The sequence below is a fragment of the Strix uralensis genome, chromosome 7 (genome assembly GCF_047716275.1).
Source record: "Strix uralensis isolate ZFMK-TIS-50842 chromosome 7, bStrUra1, whole genome shotgun sequence".
NCBI classification, from domain to species: Eukaryota; Metazoa; Chordata; class Aves; order Strigiformes; family Strigidae; genus Strix; species Strix uralensis.
The window spans coordinates 31502297-31523632 of NC_133978.1; the positions used below are offsets into that span (position 1 = coordinate 31502297).

Consider the following 21336-nt stretch of genomic DNA (forward strand, 5'->3'; position numbering starts at 1 on the left):
GGCTAGTGTGAAGTAGCCCCCATCTAGGGCATGCGGGGCACTTCTGATTTTTCATTAAACATTTAAAAAGGTCAGGGAACGTGTCATTACGGTGAGTTTCGGTTGATCTGTTTGTTGGTGTTTAATACACTGCCTTATTTGGATCATAGAAGTGTAAATAGCTAAATGTACTTGGACAAATATTGCTAATCTATTGAAATGAGTAAGTGCTGTCCTGGCAGCCCTGTGTGCTGAGCACCTTCTGTATGGACACTGCAGGAGTTGAGGGTGCACAGCGCCTTGCAGGATGAGCTGTTCAGCTAGACTGAAGTAACCGAATTGATAAAAATATACTGGATTTAAAAACTAATACAGGGAAGCTCTCCTTTTGTAAAGTAACTGATAATTTAATCTACAAATAACGCATCAGTAAATGCACTAGATGAAGGTGCGCTTGGCTCCAGCATCGCATAGTTTGATCTTCAGCATCTCGGTATTGTTTTTAGAATAAGGTAAACTGAATGGAGAAGCAATCTCTTGTAAAACTGTCTTGGGATTTTTCCTGTGCTCATCATGTCTTTGTTTCAACATAGGACTGGGATCAGCACATTAAGGGAAGTCTTCACATCCAAAAATGTATGGCTTTTTCAGATAAGTAAGTATTTTAGAGTCACTCTTCCAACTGAATTTCTAACAGAGCATCCCTTACTTCAGTGGCTTTACACTGAAAATTTATTAATAATTATGCTTTAATATTTATAGCGCATTTTGCATGCTCCTAAAGTTCTTTTCTTTCTTTTCCAGCACTGGCATCCGGTGTGTGTTAAGCTCAACAGATGGAACATTGCATTTATCACCAAATAATGCAGCAGTTTTCAATCCATCTAGTATCGAAGGTGAATGGTTGAATGTGCAATAGTTAAAACCACTTTTTTTTAATTGAAAGGGAAGTCAGTCTCTGGGGAAAAATAGATATTTTAAATGAAATGTGATACAAGTTTCCAAGGAAAACTTTTTAGAGGTTGTACACAGGAAGGCTAAAAGCCAATACTGTGCCTTTCAAAGTATGAATTTATTTTCCTTTCAAACAATGACTTGTTTTCACAGTACAATGAAACAGCATATAATTTGGTGTAGAGACTATGAAATTAATCATTATGTAAATGGGGCATTGCTTACTGAACACACTAATGCAATTAATATGAGTCAAGATTTTCATGAAATGTGTGTAATCCGTTATTTAGATTATCCACCAAATGTCGGCGCATCTTTTATCACTACGTCAGCAAGGTCCTTTGGCCAGCCAGGTCCTACATTTTCTTCTCCTCCATCGGGGGTGAGTACCTAAGGAAATTGATCTCCGTGTTGAGATTCTTGTAGAAGCCACTTGTACTTACTGGAATTAAAACTGTAAAGGCTTCCTTTTAGACAATAACCTGAATATTCAGTGTGCTATTTCAACTTCCCTGCAGCTTTTTTGTGCTTTTGATTTTGGCCAAATCACAACTTGATTACAGGTTTTTTTTCCCAGTGCTAAAAGTTGTTTGCTTGTTAGAGGTTTGGGGAGGTGGGTAAATGATTTTGAGTGTATCCCATTAACTTTTTTTACCCCCTTCTCTGAATCTTTTCAACCCAGGGAGGTCAGCTTCAGCTTGGAATGATTTGGATTAGTTTTTATTTACTCTGAGTATTGATCCCAGAAGCAGCCTTCCATCTCTCCACTTATTCATTTGTAGCTATTGCTGTCTGCCTCTCCCATGCTGGGCTCCTTTTCTCAGGTAGCAACAGTGGCAAAGATAACGGCTGCAGCTTCGCTAACCGTTACTCAGCTGGATCAATTCATTCTACTGGGCTTTTTCTTAGTTTATTTTAGTGTATTATTTATATCATCTGCTGCCTCTGGTAGCCTTTCAGCAAGTTTGCTTTGATGTACAGCCTTCCATGGTTTAGATTAGCTTCCCCCTGCATTCAACACAGGTCCCCAGTTATATTGTTTGAATAGAATTTGAATTCCTAGCCCAATAACGAAAAAATGCCAGAAAAGAAGGATAATATTAAAAGTGGTTCTTACTTAAAAAAAGAAAAAAGAAGGCAAATAAAAGCAGATCATAAACATAATGGAAATACAAAGTTGTTAGGGTTAAAATGAAGCTTAATATATATCAGAAAGCTACAATTAAAGCTGGAGACCTCAAGGACTCATGTTAGGGCATTCATGGAATAGCAGCAGTAATCCAGGGGTTCAAGTTTTCACCTTGTTAGCTTTTGTGTCTATATCCTGATGTGGTCTCAGACACTCTGGAAAACCAGGTTGAGTTGTGTCCCTGTGCCATTCCAGCTCGCTTCAGGCATTGCTTACAGAAACATCACCCAGATTTGTTTAATCCAACCAATTTTCTACTGTGTGGCTTTGCTGTGCAAGAGGTTATTTGAAGGGGTTTTAGTTTCTGCCTGTCATAGGCACTGTGCGTGCAGGAGAGCAAGGAGCAGAGCTGCTCATGACAGCTGCCTCCAAGGTCAGAGGTGGAGTAGCAGCGGGTGCAGCGGAATGTTCCTTTTCATCATGTCTGTCAACCTCGCAACAAATGAAATTACTGCTAATACCAGTATCATTTCTCCTTAGAATCTGTCACTATTTATCATTTAAGCTGCCTGCAGAAGCCCTCCTTCTGAATGACCTGCACTACTATGAGAGATAAAAGAAACAATAACTTTGATTTTCCTGGACACTGTAAATCCTCTTTTTCTTCAGAACCTCATTGGGTGGACAGGGAACTATATTAGAGGTGTTAAGCTTGAGTTTGCCAGCTGTCATTCACTCCGCAACGGTAGTATTCACTTTCAGCTAAGCTGCTGCCATTTAACTGAGCAGTGAGAGATTATACTTGACCCTGCATGTAATCATAAACAAAGTGTTTGGATTTCTGGAAGAGCTTGCTCTGTGCTATCTGTCTGCAAATAACTCTATCCCTCTTCAAAAGGCAAATACTGTGCTACAGGTCTTCACTCGGGCGTGGAGAGCCATTAGCACTGGAGGGATGGGACTGTCAGTTTCTTATTATCTTTAGAAAAGATTCATGCGAGTCTCAAGAAAGGGATAAAGAATTTGAAAAGCAAGAAACAAAAAAATTGAAAAAAAAGGCTGTAATAAAAAATAACCAAATTGTATTGATGAAATAATATGGCAAACAGTATGAGGTACACTTCACTGCTGTGCATCAAATTATTTTTGTAGTAGTTGTTCAGCTGCATTGGTAAACCCCTGTAGGCATCAGTTGCAATGAAAGTTATCTTACAGTCTTATTGAAAATTACCTTTGACACTTGACACACAAGAGCTCCTCTAACTTCCTGGCTGTGGATATGGAAGGTGTATATTCCTTTTTTGGCTGTGATTTACAGCTTTATTTAATGAATGAATCCAATTTAACTTCAATCAACTGACAAGATTATTGCTTGGTACAGCCCATTGACTTCTGGTATGAGTATGTGACCACTTCTTAATCATGAATTACAGCAGATTTATGGCGTAGCATTTTAATTTAAGCCATTGCCAATTGTGGGGAGGTGGTAACATCTTACAGTCGTTTGATTTAATGTACTGCTGAGTGCGTGTCCGAACACAGGCTCTGGAGCCTACGTAGGGAACAGCTAAGTCTTTCTAGTCCCATAGACTCTTAACATACCATCTCTTAACGGATTTAACAAAACAAACAGAAGGTGCCACGTGACCTGGGGTGTTCCTACACTGGAACTGCTTTTGCTCTCAGGAAAGTTTCCTTTTCCTCTGCTAGCTGTAGTTGTATTCTTCTGTATGCTACAGGCTGCCTTGCCAGTTGCACGCAGACATCACTTCCTTTTCTGTTCAAGTGGAATTGAGTTGCTTCATCTTTTTCAGGATCAGGTCTTTGTTACTTTTCTGCTAGAGAAGATACCTGAATTTTGGCACTTCTTTGACTTCCCTTATGCACCTGGACAGGCTCTGTAAGATGCAAGCTAAATAGCAGACCACTGTGCAATACAGGGTCTTGCTGGAGCAAAAATACACAAATGGTTAAGTGGTGAAGCCTGGAGGGAAGGTAATGGGATGAAGGTGTAAATAAGACAACATTAGCTCTGTAACTTGTGAACTTGCTGACAAGCCAAACATTTGTGATGGCTCTGGTGAACTTGATACCGCAAGATTACGTGATTTGCATCTTCCCTTGAATGGCACAATTTTAACTGATGGTAGAGTTACTTCTTCAGTAAAATCCTAACAGCAGAGGTCATAAGCAGGGAAGTAATCTGGGAAAATTTAATCCTACATGAGCAATGTTTTCTGTGTCATTAGCTGAGGTAAATTATGTTCCTCTCTGAGTATACCCTGATGCCTCTTTGCACAAGGAGTGTAGAGTCTGCTTTCCATGTCAGGGAGACGGGCGGCTCTTTGGGAACTGCCCCAGCACTCCAAAATAGACTTCCACCCTTGGGAAGTGATTACTGCACCGACGCAATGTGCCTGTGCCAGACCAGTTTGGGAGCTCCGCCTCTTTGTGCGTCCAGTCCTCACTATGCCCCAGGGGAGAAGCCCCTCCTACTGTGTGTTGTTGCAATGAGAGGGGAAAGTAGTAGGTTTTCCAACCTGAGGTACATACAGCTGTCTGTCCTCTCAGAAGTTAAATGGGGTCACTTCTCCCCCCGGCCCAGTCTGTTCCACCAGGGTGAGGATTTAAATTCAGCCCCAGCTATCCTGAACACTTCTGTAGTCACCTAAACTGATTTCTAATGTCCATAAATTCAGCAGGGACTGCAGTGAGCATCTGTTTCATTTTCCAGGCACCACCATCACCACATAAATGGGTGTTTCTGGAATACTTGAAAATACTAATTTTTTGTGCTTTGCTTGCAAACTGCCTGCTAAGCGCCTTTTATCAGCAGTAGTGCATGGTGTCTTCATGTGCGGGGAAGGCACAGAGCCCCCGGTGGGACTGACAGATGCAGATGGGCTGGGGAAGGCTGTCCCACTTGGCAGAGGAGCCGTAGGGGTTGTGCTGATGGACCAGATGGGTGCTGGCACCGCAGGGAGCTCGTCAGGAGGGGCTGAGACCTCCCCATGGCAGGGAAACCCTTCATCTCCAAACACTGAGGGGCCTCCAGACTCTCTCTGGTGCTGAGTATCATGCAGTAGCTTGTGCCTGTGGCAGCCCAGCCCACTGCTGTGACATACCAGGCAGCTGAGGCCCTGGAGTTCATAAGGTTTGAGGGGGCAAGTGAGCTTTTGCAGCAATATAGTTAATCCTGTTTCAACGAGAGCATCTCTAGAGAAATCCTCTCTGGGCTTTGTAATGTCCAGGGATGGAGACTCCATTGCAAGCTGCAGGGCTCCCTTACCATTTGTATTTCTAAACCAGGATGTTAAAATGCAAAGTTTTAAAGAGGAATATTTGTCCTTAATAACAGATACACAGAACAGAACATTTCATTTTTCGCAGAAATGTAAGTTCTTATCTAGAGGTTGGAACATCTAAGATAAAAACATAATTTTGAGTTGTTCTTTTCCCCAGTTTCCCCAGAGGAAATCTACACTGGGTCGAGTTGTTCACATCTGCAACCTCCCCGAGGGAAGCTGCACAGAGAATGATGTCATTAACCTGGGCCTCCCATTTGGGAAGGTCACCAACTATATCCTCATGAAATCCACTAATCAGGTACTGTGCATTTGGGGTCACTGGTATTGACATCTATTGGCATAAAGACATATTGACACGAAGACGGAGTCTTTGGGGAAGATCTCTTTTTGTTGTAATAGAAACTTAAATATGAAGTCTGCTCTTAAAGTAAAAAAAAAAAAGGTGTTCACAGAATGAGATGATGGCATAGACATGACCACTGCCTCATAGCTCTTGTTAAAAAAACCCAGAAATCTCAGTGAAGAAGTGTTGTAAAACTACTTTTAAAAATAATAACAATTTTTTAAAAAAGTTACTAACTTGGCCTTCTTCTCTCAGCCATTTGTTAGGGTTCCTTTCAAACTTCTCTTGTTCTGTTTGGGAGGTTTTTATTGCTTTCTTACCCATACTCGTAGAGCTGAACTGGGCATTGAAGAAGGACTTGCACTCTAGTCTGGTTTGACTGGCCACGGCTGCACTGGGTGATCTGGCACACGGGTGCTAAAGGAAGGCTGTGCCCTTACAGGGGGCACTTAAACCTCACTCACTCCCTTTTAATCTGCACTGGATTGCAGTAGAGCTTTTCCTTCAAGGTAGTTTAAATCTACCTTAAGTAGCTTAAATCTGCCAGTGGTGGCAGGCTGGGAAGAGTAGAAGATCTTCTCTCACATGCCTGCAGCAGACAGTACAGATGCATGTAGAATCCACGCCAGTGGGCAATGTTTGAGACTGTAATGTTTCAAAATGCAGTCCTTACACAGCTGTGAGTATATTCCTTGACCAGTTAAACTGCAGTTACATCAAATGCAATTTTTGTGTAAATAAAAGTGTAGTTAATATTGTTCAGGTTTTTTAAATTCTCTTGGCTTTGTTCTGGCTGCTCAGGCTCTGATGTTCTGCTTTTATGTGGATCCCTTGCAATTCTGCAAGACACAGCTGACAATCCTGGGAGCAGCGCATGCTGCAGCATTGCAGTTCTGCATCTTGTCAGCAGCTGACCATGGTTTAGAAGCACCAGTGAGAAAGCAAGGGAAAGGTGATGTTTTCATATATCCAGAAAGATTAGATTCCAGTCATTTAGTTTTTAACTAAACTGGTTTCTAAAGTTGCCTATCAGCTTTAATAGCTGGATTGAAACCATTATTTGCAGTTAAAAGGAGACTGAGAAACGGACCGAGTGTTACTATTTCAGCTCCAGGGCTGGAAGCTACCCAGTTCTGTACTATCAAGACATTTCGCATGAGAAGAATCCAAAAGAAAATCATTGTGCTGCCTTTTCTCTCTTATGCTTTGTATTTTTAATTATGTAGTGGATTTTAAAGCTCTCCCCATTTGTGCTAGGCCTTTCTGGAAATGGCTTACAGTGAAGCAGCACAAGCCATGGTGCAGTACTACAAAGAAAAACCTGCTATGATAAATGATGACAAGTTACTTATTAGGATGTCTAAAAGATACAAGGAGTTGCAGCTGAAGGTAAGAGAGTTAGTTATTCCTGATCAGATTTCCTGAGTTTTCATGGCATGTCCTGGAGAATACATCTAAAAGTCTTTGCTGGTTACTGATTTCTAATTAATGCTTTAATATTATGGAAAAAGAAATTAAGAAAGATAAATTAATGAATGTATGTTAATGATCTTTTATACTTAGCTGCTTGCTCTTGTTCTAAATTTTAACTCTTGGAAGAGATCCCATTTTTTCTGGTCCTCTCATACCATTATTTCAAAAATCCCTTCTGAGCTTCCTTCTGAGCAGGCTCCTCACATTGCTTGGTCTAACAATGGTCTAAAACACAGCCATGTGTAAGATACAACATGTCAGCAAAAATAAGACGGTCCTGTCTTTTTAGTCAGACATTAAGCCTGAAGCAATGCTCTTCACTGCTTGCATGCTTGAGCCATAGTACAGTCTCTATACCATGCAGTGATGGCAGGGCTAAACACCACATTGATTTCTTTTTCTTTCTTTCTTGTGAACGACCTACATTTAAAAGCAAGATTTTTTTTTTTTTTTTTAACATAGACTCAGAACAGAGCAATAGTCTTTGGACTTAGTGTAGAGTGTGTGACATTTCTGATGTGGTCACCTGAGTGATGTCCAAAAATCAGTGCTCTTGGGAGCACATTTGTGGAAGCTTATTTACTGCCATGTGTAATGTTAAGAGAGTTTTTTGTTTTCATGGAGACTTGGACTGGAACTGGCAATGCAGAACTGAAAAGCTTCATTTTGTATTACCTAACACAGCACAAAATTATTTTATAAAATAACTGTAATGTTCCAAGTTAAGAGGTTAAGAGCCTTTTGTGCACCTTGAGGAAGAAGAGGCAACTCAGATGGTTTGGTTTGACCTTTGGAAAAGTCTCTTTCTCTCCTGTACGTGTATCATAGTTTAAGCAGACTTAAAGGAGTTGCCAAAAGTTCATAAACCAGGGCGGTCTTTCTTAGTGTGGTACAGTGAGGGGTTCAGATGTAAGGTGATGGAGACTGTGCATCTTAACATAGAGGCAGAACAGGAATTAGCCAGGAGAGTGTGGGAGTTTGCCTAGGTTTCAGGAAGATTTTCAGCCTTTCCAATGGCAGTTTTTCAGGTCATGGAATTATTTTTCTCTGCACAAGCAAAAGCCCTTTCTCTTTGTTAAAAACAAACAAACAAATGAGTGCAACATGGAAGGGGGAATATGCATGAGCTATTTACCACTACAAACTGCTCTGAGTTCCTGCATGATTATGTTGCTCAGCTCTGCGCGCTCTAAGTGTTTGATGAATTGTGTGCACTCCAGCCTGGAGTAGCACATCTTTTGTAAATGATCTTGAATCTCGAGTAATCAACACTTCCAGTATGCATCTTTCTTGCATATAGCTTTTCTGAAGCTCTTGTGTCTAAACATAGTCTTTTAGAGCTATACTCCAGAATGAGCTAAACTCTGAGATGAAAAGAAGGCAGTTCATTCCTAGAGGATCCGAGATAGGCTACTATACATATTTAATTCAGATACTAGAAAAATTGTCTGGTTTGTTTCTTCTTATATCCAATTCCTAGAAAATACTCTGTAGTGAATGTGTAACAGGGAAGGACAAACTCGTTTTCAAAGTCCCTTACAGCAGCCAAGTATGAGGACACAGTGTTGCAATGTAATGGAGCAAATTTTCCATTTGTATCATTTTACTGCTTTGATCATGTTATTGAGATACCAGCTGCAGAAAAGACCACAGCACTGAAACCAAATATTTCTCAGTGGTGGTATAACTGAAAGATGCATGGATGCTGTTTCTTGAAGGACAAATCACCTATATTAGCCTGGAGAGTAGTGCAGCATGCTAAACAGTGTCTTGGTCTTATTTAGAAACCAGGTAAGAACGTGGCTGCTATCATCCAGGACATCCACTCGCAGAGGGAGAGGGACCTGCTGCGTGAAGTGGACAGGTAAAGTTTCTCCACAGTTTGGAATTGGGACCTGAATAAATCTGTAAACCTGCAGGTAGAAAAAGCATTATCTGTGTCCTTCCCTCTCATACCTCATATCTTTCTTAATTTGGATTTCACTTGAAATGACTGTAAAAATATAAGTGGGTGCAATAGTAGGTGCAGGGCCTATATAATGAGATCAGATTGAAACTGTGCATGTTATGAAAATATATGAACTCTTTCCTACTGATGATGATGACTCAGAAAATATGCCAGGCATGTGAAGAACACACAAACGAAGCTGTTACACTCTCCTCCCCCTTGAGTGAAAAGTGTAAAGGCTGGGAGCGCTGCAAGACCTAGAGGGAAGGAGTCAGTTCACATTACGATGTATTTTGGTATATTTCTGATCTGCCTGGCTTCTGGACCTTCCAGCAAAAATGGAGAGGAATCACAGTGATAAAACATCTCTTTTAAAGAGGTGACCTTTTGTCACTTTTGTGTCAGAGATGCCCTAGATGAATGAGTATTAAGGGTACAGACATTAGGGTCATTGTAAAGGTATTAACATATTATATCCTTTTAACACTAAACCCCTATAAGAGGCTTTTAAGAATGAATGAATATATTCTTGACAGATCTGTGGGGATTTAGTTAAGCTCTCTGGATATGACACTGCCTTTTCTCCTGTTGACTGTGTTTGCAGCTGTGCAGTGCGTGTCTGTGAAGGGCCTGGGATCTCAGGTTTGCAGGCACCAGGGCAGTCCCCATGTGTTTCCAGTGTGCAAGAACTTGGTAGACCACAGTGAGTCAGCCAGTTACAGCTGCCTTTTCCCTCTGCAGCAGGTACGGCACGGAGAGGCCCCGCTCGCGCAGCCCCATAAGCCGCTCCCTGTCGCCCCGATCCCACACACCCAGCTTTACTTCCTGCAGTTCACCCCACAGCCCGATGGGGACCGGCAGGACCGACTGGGGAAATGGGAGAGAGTCATGGGATCAGTCCCCGTATTCTCGACGGGAAGAGGAAAGAGACAGCAGGGAATGGCGAGAGAATGGGGATGAGAAGAGGGACAGGACTGACACGTGGGTACACGAGAGGAAACATTATTCCCGACAGCTGGACAAGTTTGATTTGGAGGAACGGATTGAAGGAGGCAGAGGGCACAGAGAAAAATATTTAAGGAGTGGTTCCCCTGGCTCGCTTCACCCTTTATCTGGCTACAAGAGCAGGGAAGATGACTATTACCGAAAAACCTCTAAGTCAAAATCTGACAAGTTTCAGAGGCAGCCGCAGGATTTACCTGGGAGATCTAAGAGAAAGGAAGAAGCAAAGTTAAGGGAACGTAGGCATTCTTACAGTGAGGATGCTGCCAGGGAGGAGGCAGCTGAACAGAAGCACAGCAAAGCATCTGAGGGCTCCAGGCAGAAACAAAGTGATAAGAATAAGGTGAAGAAAGCTGAAAAAGACCAAGAGGAAGATGCTGCTGCTGAAAGCAGTGATGTGAAGGAAACCAAACCTCCTGAGAATGAGGTAAATAGAGATCTTGAACTGTATGTAAGAAGAAGGTAAATGCTGAAGTAATATATTTTCTGAAATATTTTAGATCAGTTGTTGTGTGTGTGGTGCTGGTGATATGCAATGTTTTGCCATGATCAGGGAATATAGTCCTAGAAGAGATCTTGGGAGGTTGTTTTGTCTACATCTTTGCCCAGATGATGCAGATCTATTACACCATTGCAGTGTTGGGTACATGGACATTGTCCTTCTGTGTCAAGCACAGACGCTCTGGGTAACCAGGGGGGGAAGGGGACAGAAAACTCACAACAAAACCAAGTGACAATCTGCTGTTTGCATGCAGGTTGTGTGTGCAGGGGCAGTTGCCCTACTGCTCTCTCTTCTAATCTGCACAGAATACCCCATAGCTGCTCTCTCAGCATCCATCACCTCCTTCCACTACCTGTGATGTGGATTGACTTGCTTGGGAATTAAGTGGTCTTTTACAGGGATGCACAATATTTGTAGGACAGTATAGGGAACTGGTTGTTATACTTCTAAAATGGGGAATGAACTTCTAATGAGGAACATTTTTTTTGGTCAATTCAGCAGAGCAATTGGTTTCTATTAATCATATGTCCCTGCCCTCAGCTGTGGCAGGGATAATTCACACCACTCCCTTCAATGTGCTGGCAGGAATCTCTTCTCATGGCAGAACCACTGAATCAGCTCACCTGTAAAATTTGAGATCTCTGGAGAAATACTCCCAGTTGGTAAAGTGACAGCATTTGTGGGTTTGATTCTCCACTGGGAAAAAGTGGAGAGGGAACAGATCAAGATGCCTCATTCGCTCAGTCCCAGTACAGCCCACGCTCACATCCCCACCCTATGGGGATCTTGTTACTGGCTCTTGGCCACCCTGCCTCCCCCAGTCCCCCCTGGTGATACACTGCCGCCAGCCACCCCCGGGGATGCTGGCACAGGAGGCTGCAGAGCTGCTTTGCTGACCAGGGGTCCAGCTCTAGCTTGTGACTTTGTGCTGCCAGAGCCATCTTTGGTTGTTTTTAGTTGACCCTGTGTTTGTTCCTCTTATGCGGGGGCAAGGCTGGTGGAAATCTGTAGATCTTTTAACTCAGCTAGTCCCTGTAACAGGCAGCAGCACTACCTCATGCCATAGATGTGTGTGTCTGTGCCACCTTTTGTCATCTTTCTCCTTTGGTTGGTATTTCACTGTGATGGATGGTTCCTTGGGAGGAGATGTCAGAGAGAAATGTCACACAGCATCCTAAATCACCAGTGTTGCACACTCCTCTGCATGTTTTTCAAGTTATTTTAAAGTGGCTTTGTTAAAGGCATACCTCTCCAGGGACTACTGCTAATACTTCATTTTAAAAGGAATAAGTTTGAATGCCTTGAACTCACACTTTTGCATCACCCCTCTTTTACCATAGTGCCAGGTAGTACTGTGGTTTTGTTCTTCCAGAGTACGAACGGTGCAAGCAGTTGCATTCTCAACTGCTCCTACATCAATAAACAAAACAGTTGAGGTCTTTTGCAGAGTTTTAACACTGCTGCTCTCCTTACCATGTCTGAGCCAACATAGCAGATGTGGGTAGAGAACAGAGGAGTAGAGGCTGGAAATTCTAACGAATTAACATTCTCTCCCACCTGTATTCTAGCCAATTCTATGATTTAAATCGCATCTCTCTAATTTTGTGTACATTTTTCTTAATTCTTATTTGTGCAACTTTGCTAATGGAATCCAATTGTTGGGTCTTTTCTCACAGCCTAGTTGACTTGCGTAAACTTTAGAAATAAAGAATGTGACCTTGTGAGTGACTTTGCTTTCCTAAACCCAGAATAGAAACATACTAGAGCACCACTGTGTGTATGTTGTATTTATTTTAGCTTGGAAAAGAGGAGCAAGTTCCAGAGAAGAGCTCACCTTCAGATAATAAACAAGGAAAAGAATCGGGAGAGGTTCTGGAAAACACAAGAAAAGAGAAGGTGGGTGACACATTGTTGGTGCAGCTTTCACAACGAAATGAGTGAAAAGCCAGGTTTGGTAGCACATTCTCCCAACTGAAATATTAAACCCCCACAGAAAGGCATGTAAAGGGATTGTAAAATGGGGTTGTCTAAATTAACTTGCCTTATCTTGACCTCTGCTTTAAAGGATAGCTTTTCCTGAAGTCTCCAGAACTCTTTTTTTAGTTGCTCTTTGCCCATGTAGATTGCTTCACATGCATGGCCCTTGGCACTGGCAACTGTAAGTAACGTATGCCCAAGTGAACTGTGTAACTTTGTGAACCGTGCCCAAAAATAGAAGATGCAGTCAGTTAGTGGAGAAGGAGGGTACTAATGATGAGAACTTCTCAGAACATTGGCCTTAGATGGACTATAGATAGCAGCCTCTTCTGATTATTTCTGTTTTTAATTAAATAATGTCTTTACAGCACCCCTACTGCAGCATCGCAGTCAGGGACAGCAATGTCCTTGGAATTCCTCCAGCTTCATATCTGTAGGGTCATGGGTTGCTGGTCAGATATGGAAGCTATTGATATCTGTTGCTGTAGAAAACTGATCTCCTGTCAAGAGCAGTGTCAACTCCAAGACTTTTTGTGCTGTTTTAGGATTCTAGGAGGAAAATTGTGGGAATGGCCAAACAGGAGGAAAATACAGATTATTAATAGATTATGTGTACACGATGAGTCTGGGAGTTGAAATCTTAAGCTGCAAGTGTGTCTTGAAAGTAACATATACCTTACCATTCTGATACTTCTGAAGTCCAGTATTAGTGTCTGAGTCCTCTAAGTCTATAGCTGCGTGTATGAGGTATTTCAGATTATGTACCTTGGAGTATAACTGTAAAACTGATTTCTCTTAAGGTCTAGGCCTATCTCTACCAACACAGTCCCTGGCAGAGGGCTTTTGCTGGTAGAAGAAGATGACTGCAGAAGGTAGCCATGTTTTCTCAGTCACCATAGGAATTTGAAGGACCTAGTCTAGCAAAGTGAAAGCCACAGTGGCTAGACTGGGGTTCAGTATATTCTCATTGTGCTGCCTATTTCTTGCCACCCTGGGATAGAGGTAGAGGAAGGGGAAAGGTTAATTTCCTTGGGGATCACATAGTGGCATTAGTTTCATAATAAAGTATAACAGGTTGTGCCTTGTTCTACTGCTTACAGAAAAGTAAGAAGCAGGAGGCTGGAGAGACTGTTATCCCCAGGGCAGTTACAGAATCTCCACAAAGTGATGTTTATGTGACAACTAAAAAGAGATTGCTTGTCCTTGTGCATAAGGTTCAAAATCACAACACCAAGGCATATCGTTCTTTGAAACTAAAATACAAGAGGGATTAGGCATGGCCAGATCAAAGTTCTTCCTGGTTACTGATGTTCAAAGCCCACTTTTTAACAGTGATGATCTATAATCACTGATTTCTCACATGTTTTACATCTTTGTGACAGGACCGAGACTGGGAGAGTGGAAGTGAGATAGAAGGTGAGACCTGGTATCCTGCTAACATGGAGGAATTAGTGACAGTAGATGAAGTGGGAGAAGATGATTTAATTATGGAGCCTGATATAACTGAGCTTGAAGAAATAGTACCAGTTGATCAAAAAAATAAAACTGCTTCAGAAATGTGTCCCTGTATGTCAACCGTGTTAGAACTGAAAAACGATCACAGCCACTTAACCAGGAGTGAAGACGAATTTGCCCATAAAGATTTAGAAACAAACTTCAGATCAACAAAGGGCAGTGTAGCTTCTAGCGGCTGTCAGGATGATGAGGAGGAGGATGATGATGATGATGCTGTAACTGAAGCATCAAGCCTAAATCTGGACCCTGAGCAGAAGCCAGAGGAATTGCAAGAAGACCAGTCTGCTAAGGAGTCGGATCCCCAGCAGAAGGAAGGAAAAATTGATAAGAGCTCTGACACTCGTTCAGAGCCTGAAGATCACCATATACCTTCTGTTCATCTGAAAGAAGAGACTCTCCAGCTCCCTGATACATTTATAGATGATTACAAACAGATGGGATCACAAGGAACTGAGAGCAGAGAAGTTATGGAAATGCTTGTTAAAAATGCTAGTGAAGAAACAAGACACGGAAGCCAAGAGTGTCCAGAGGCCAAGGGTAACTACTGATTTTTTTTTCTTTTCAACCCACAGAGAGCCTTGCATGTTTTCTCTGACAGTAGACTGAAATTTATGGCTAACAAGAATAAATGTTGCTAATAGTATCAAGACTTGTCCTTGGAGCAGCTCAGTAAAAGAACCCCAGTGCCTTTTGCCAAGCTAAACCATTAGAGGCTCTTAGCTGAATAGTGCAAAGGAAATATGATAAGCAGCTTGCAAGCTTTCTGAAAGGCATAAGCTGCTATAATTGTCATGTCAAGGTTCATATGAGTTTAACTGAACTCTTTCAGTGCCCTGCTAAATTTATTTTGAATTGTCAATGAAATGAATGACAGTCTCTGAAGGTCAACAGAAAAGTATCTATAATGTCTGGCTGGCGCCTGGACAAGGTGGGTATTCTTACACACTGTACTGAAGCGTTAGTAACGTGGAAATCATCCGGAGATTGCTATTTCTCAGTCCCTGTTCATGCAAATACGTGCCTTTTGTCAGGACTTGCCTTATCATCTCCTGTTATCTACCGCATGCTGCCTTTAATATAATTGGTAGGACATGCTGTGAGATAATGCCAATACATGTAATCATAACTGTCTGTTAATATTTTAGCTGTCAGGAAAAAAAAGATCTTGAGTGTCTGAAAGTGAGTTCAGTTCCTTGTCACACTTTCAAATGAAACTTGAGCGAATGGGCTGTGTATGATGAGGGGAAGAGGAAAACAACATAGAGCATGTTGGCCAGGAATGCTCTTTTTTGTTGCTACCGGAGTCCGTGTGATGGAGAAGGGTTTGTGAACAGCAGTTGCAGGAAGATTTTTGAGGGTGCAATTTTCCACCAGAGAATGCTGGAACATTTAATGTGAATGTCTGATTTTGAAATTCTTTCTCCAGGACACATTTGAAACTCACTCTTTTCAATACTTACCTGTTTGGCCTGAAGACATCTTGCCAGGCTTTGCATACTTGGAGATAACACTGCCATGCAAACTCCCTGAGACTGGGAATGGCAAGGTTGGCTCCCCTGGGCTGCCCGCTTCACGGGCAGCCAGCTGACGGAAGAGTTGGGTATCCCAAGAGCATAGTTACTTGGGTGTTTTCAGCATCTCGGCTTCCAACTTGCCAGCAGGGAGCCTGGAAGCTCCAGGGGAGCTTGTGCTTCCCAGGTTTCTGCCGTGGACTTGATATCTGGGATCTGCAGTATAAGGCTCTAGGCTCTCCGCAAATGCAGCTGCCAGCTCAGAAGCCCAGAAATCAATTTAGGTGGGACTCAAGTTGCCACGAAGGCTCAGGGTGTCTTAAGAATAGCCAACTGAGGCTTGCAGGTTTTCCAGGATGTCTGATGCAGATTTGGAAACCTGGGATGGGCTTAAAGTTAACTGCAAAGCCAACCAGTCAGGATTTTATATTATTTTCTTTTAAATCATGTAATAGATGTATTTAAAATAATGAAGAAATATTCATTCTCACAGCCAGAAATTGCAGATCTGTGGACTACAGACTTGAAAGGCAGGAAGGGTTTGGTTTGGGAAAAAATATATCTGTTTTACAGGAAAATATATCCCTTATCTAGGTGAAATTTGCAATGCAATAGAAGTTTTGTCAGGGTAAGGGAACTAGTTCTTTGATGTAAGAGCTGAAGAATAGGAATCAGACCAGTTTATCTGTAATTCTGTTTCTCTGTGATAACAAATTTATCTTTTTTTAAATAAAAACAATTCACATGTTGAGAAGGGAGGGCATCTGTTTTTTTGACTGGCTTTATCCGCCTCAGCAAATCAATCCACTGTTTTCCACACCTTGAATCTCCTGCCTGTGTCCATTCACGTTGGTCAGCAGGGACCAACCGTCCCATCCCTGCCGGCCAGGAACCAAAATCTTCAGGTGGCCAAGAGCCATAAAGCAGAAACTATCCCTTGGAATGCTGGGGATGGGAGAAGAGTGGCTCCAGGGAGACGAGGACAATGGTGCTGCAGGGGTCCTACCAGAGGAAGGTTCCCTCTGCCCATGCAGTTTGGTGATCTGCTCTCAGCAGGTCCTGCTGGCCCCCCCTTTCTCAGCAGCCCCTGTGTTAGCCCAGCTCCATCACTGGTCATATGGTACCATGCGTGGTTACAGAGCTGCAGTCAGACCACGCTTGTGCCAGAGGCAGGTATAATGTCATAGATCTATTTAGAGATTAAAATATGAAAAGAAACCTAATGAATGTGACATTAGAAATAGAAAAATGGTCTACTGGGAGAAATAGGGGTGACTGCACAGTGTTGTACAAGCTGCTAGAGTAGGCCTCTGATTTGAATGGAAAAGCATTTTTTCCAGATTTTACTTCATTTATAGATCCACCCAGAAAATGTTCCCAAGAAGTTTAAAAACATCTCTTTAAACTAATAAACTGTTTTCATTCAATACATGTATTCATTTGTTAAGCAAATTCTAGGTACCTGGAAATGAGATCTCTGGAATACCCAGAGGTAGAGCCTAAAAGAAGGCACTCTCCGCCAGGCTGGGAACAAGAGGACGTCTTTACCGAACTCAGCATTCCCCTGGGTACGTTCAGACACCCAGGCCACCCGTGGCCTGCGGTGCTGCCCACTGCAATACCTAGAGCTTACAACAAGATGTCACTTTAAGGCTACTTGCTATATTTATTTTTCAGAACAGATGTGAGGAGAGTGAAGGAACAGAGTATATGACAGAGGGGTAGCTGTTGAAAGAAATGAGCTTTTGATTATAGATCATTCCTAATTTCATTTCAGATGAATGGCAAAAGATAGCTGTTAATGTTGCTGATGAGATGAAGTAAGTTCCCTTGGACTATATGGGAAAAATATGTTAAAAATACTTAGTAATTTTAAAGTCTTTGTCATAAGTATTGATTATACTTTCAGTATAAGCAAAAATACTAGTTTTACTGTGTAGATTACACTGGTCATGAGTAAAACACCTGGAAGAAGTACAATCTGTGTAACTTAAGCATGAATTTACTGCTAATAAGCACTATTGCTATTCTAGCCCTTGAGGTTACACAGTGAAGTTTCCAGTCAATATTTATGCACAAGAAGGTACATTTTTAAATATGTATAATATCTAAGAGAGAAGTGGAAGGTGTATTTGCAATGCACAGGACTTTAAACTGCAGCTCAGTATTGCAAAATTAGGGAAATAAGAGAAGTGAATCCAGGATTCAGTCTTCTTATCTATGTCATTTAACTAACCAGCAACTTTTTTCTTTGAAAACAAGTTTATTGTGGAGGGGAAGGGTTTCAACTGACATTTAAATGTAATTCAGAGTTTCTCAATAGGTGTGGAATTTGTGGTGCCTCGAACTGGGTTTTACTGCAAGCTCTGTGGACTCTTCTACACAAATGAAGAGACAGCAAAGACAAGTCACTGCAGAAGTACTGTTCACTACAAAAATCTTCAGGTAAAAACACACTTGAAGCTGGTTAACAGCTAGCTCATGGGGTGGATTGTGCGTAAGATAGGTGATGCTACAAGAAATTAGTTTTCACTCTGTGGACAGAATTCGGATGACCAGACATTTAGATAAAACTTTACAGTAGTTCCAAATGTTAGCACACTAATTTCTCACTCCCAGATCCTTGAAATCAACTTCTGAATCATAACTAAGATGGGGCCAGGTGATAATTTGATCTTCTTAGCTACATTTGATCCTTGTCACCAGCACAGCATGCAACTCAGATCTTTAATTCTCTGTTCTTGAGGGTCTCGGATGTTTTTATCAGTGGGAGTGAGCCCAGCAGCAGCCTTTCTTACTTCTTAATTTCAGGAGCTTTAAACATGCCACTTGTTTAATAATATTGCCAGACATATTTTTGCATTAGCTTGAATTTCTGCAGCGTGTTTCAGCACGCAGTACTTTGTGACGCACAGGCTCTCCGAGGCATTTCCTGTGACCTGCTGAAATCACCTCCCTGTGCTACAGAACGGCACAGCAGTTCAGCCACGCAGAACACCACTGTTGAATAATTTCTATAAGGTTATGCAGAAACATGGAATTACTTGTATGGTGTCTATAAAAATATACCATAAGCATATCAGCACTTGGTAACAGCACACAGGGACCACAGGTGCTTGCAGTTCAATCAAAAGACCCTGCCTTTATCACTTCTCAGATGCATGGTTGATAATATCAGCCATGACAGGATGAGCATTAACTGCCCTGTGCTGAGGACTCCTCAGAGGAGGTAGCCTTGCCTCTCACCTCCTTGTGTCCCTGCCTGTGTGCAGGGTGTGTACACTGTGCAGAAGACACTTTTGTTGGCATTCGCGTACTCTTGGCAAAAATCATGAAAGAGCAAAGCAAAGCTGCTCCTTCTTTTTCTGTTCCTTTGCTCTACCCATAGTAAGTGCTGGAGCTCTGCTTCTCTTCAGGTGACAGCTATCTTTCCCTAGCTGGCTAGTATGCGTTGGCTTTTCTAGTGACACTCAGAGTCATAATTTGTGTGGGAGAATTTTCTTCTTGACTTTCCTGAAGTTAGGTAGCTGTAATCATACGAAGACCTCTGGCTTTCAAAGACTGTGCCTGCAGAGCTGCGATTCTTGCTAATAATGGATCCTCCAAGCGTAAGCTTGAAAAACAGGTGCTCAGTTTGCATGCCTTTTTTTGCTTCATACAAAATAATCCAGAGGGATTCACCAGAGGTGGCACCACTCAGTGCAGGCTGTGTATCCCATGTGAGTCTGTCCCAAAGAAACTCATGCTAATGCAAGGATTGCAACTCCAGCCCCTGCTCCTGGGAGATGGTCCCATGAGAAGAAGAGGGATTTTTTTTTCAATTTTCTAAGCTATTTTGTTAAAGTCATAGAAAAAAAGATCCAACTAAAACTGTCAGTGTGAAAAAAAGCCCTCTTTTTCTCCCCATTAAGACATTTCCCATGAGCACTGTGGTAGATATCTAACACTGACTTGAGATAAAAGAACAAAGACCACAAAAGCTGTTAAAATTAAATCTGTCAAATATGGTAATGAAAACAGACTGTTCTGGTGAGCGGTACCTCTTATCTTACTAAATAGAGGAAGTAAATGTCTCATCCAACTTTTGCCCACTCAAGTGGAAACTCAGCAGATTTTAAATAATTGTTCTGTATTACTAGAACCCTTTTAGTTGCAAGAGTGCTTATTTACACACTCTGCAAAAAATGTCAGTTTTCTATGATGATGCAATTTAATGAGTGTATCCACCAACATAAGAACTATGGACTCTAACTTTTTCTGTATGTGAAGCTATGGGACTGCTGCTGCTGCACACTGTCTTTCTGTTGTCTTGCCTACAAGACAAATACCATTGTCCAATGACAATGACATTGTCCCAAATGGTCTCATGATTATGAGTCTTTTATAGTTGATTTGCTACTTGTTGTTTTTCATGTGATCTCCTTGGAGCCACATCCAAAATGTATGTCCAGTGTTTGGATTTGAATGCAAAACTAAAGTTTGTTTACAAGTTTTCTTCTAAAAACCTTGCTTAGATGATAACGATTTTGTCTTGAAGTAAAATAGTCAACTTTATCTGTGTATGGTACCCCTTGAAGAAAAGAGATCACTGAAAAAAATCCACCTGTTTCTTTGTCAACCTTGCAGACTTTTTGTAATTTTCCATTCTCTTCAGCTTAATAAATTATTTTCCCAGGTGGTATTTATATTTACAGAACCACTGCATTTTCCATGTCCAAAAAATCTATCATTTGGCCATCCCTCCCACCACTACCACAAAAAGCTGTCAGATTAATCTGGTGTAAGCTACTTTGGCAACTCAGTGCAGCATTGTATCCTGTTTTCCACTGGCTTTATGCAGTATTCATCAAAACTTGTATTTAAATGAAGAAATATTTTTTCCTTGACTGTCATTTTGCTATAAATTAATCTGAATGTCTGGTCTGTGAACTTCAAAACTGGTGTTTGTGGTACTCATGATAGCTGACAATGTCAGCTAAACGTGGTGGATAAACGTCAGTCTTATTTTGGTGAGTAGTCATTAAAAAACAAATATGCATGGGTTATCTGATCCAATGACAAGCGTTAGTGATTTATTACAGTTCATAGTGTACGGATCACTTCTCCCAGCCTTTATGGACCCTATATCTCTGAATACTACTGTAACATTTACTCTGGCTTTCTGCCACATGGAATTTTGTACCCAGGGATCAAGACTGAGAGTTGTGTAATTTTCAGAGCCAAATCTCTATATTCACAGTAACAAGGGTGCAGTGGTCATTTTGTCACAGGTATGCTCATTCATTACCACATCTGAGTCCCTTTGAGATGTACCTCTCACATCCAAAACTTGTATTTATGTGAGACAACCTGGCAGTCCTAAGACAGTCCTTAGTTTTTTTACATCCATTTCTCATTTCACCTCTTCCCCATGGAGGCCAAAGAGTAAACTGTACTCTGGGAGAATCCTGCAAGTACATAAAATTTTGCAGTGATGTGAGATGGTCTTTTCAAAACAAATCAGAATGAATAATCAGCTAGAAAAGAGAGGTTTATGATCCTAATAATGTGTAGGTCAGCTATTCTTGCATGTGGTGTATGTATAAGTCATTAATAAGAACATCTCTTACTACATTATTACATTACTACATTATTACAAGGGAGCTTGACCCCTACAAATTGATGGGCCCTGACGTTATACAGCCAAGGGTGTTAA

The 21336-nt window shown here is 41.6% G+C and overlaps 1 protein-coding gene across 13 annotated transcripts in view; it reads left to right on the forward strand.

Moving 5' to 3' along the window:
- Positions 1-21336, forward strand: part of RBM20 (RNA binding motif protein 20) — a 108581-nt gene that overhangs the window by 80914 nt on the left and 6331 nt on the right. For 12 of the 13 annotated variants that reach the window (XR_012629711.1, XR_012629709.1, XR_012629712.1 and 9 more), the window contains exons 3-13: positions 573-634; positions 784-875; positions 1224-1315; positions 5525-5668; positions 6971-7102; positions 8971-9050; positions 9876-10563; positions 12436-12534; positions 13998-14667; positions 17090-17209; positions 17965-18086. Coding sequence is in view for 7 of the 13 variants with exons in the window: in XM_074875263.1 (XP_074731364.1) it covers positions 573-634; positions 784-875; positions 1224-1315; positions 5525-5668; positions 6971-7102; positions 8971-9050; positions 9876-10563; positions 12436-12534; positions 13998-14667; positions 17090-17209; positions 17965-18086 (2301 nt within the window). In the remaining 6 variants the exon portion in view is untranslated. The remainder of the gene's footprint in view (positions 1-572; positions 635-783; positions 876-1223; positions 1316-5524; positions 5669-6970; positions 7103-8970; positions 9051-9875; positions 10564-12435; positions 12535-13997; positions 14668-17089; positions 17210-17964; positions 18087-21336) is intronic. The other variant, XM_074875266.1, reaches the window with a different exon arrangement.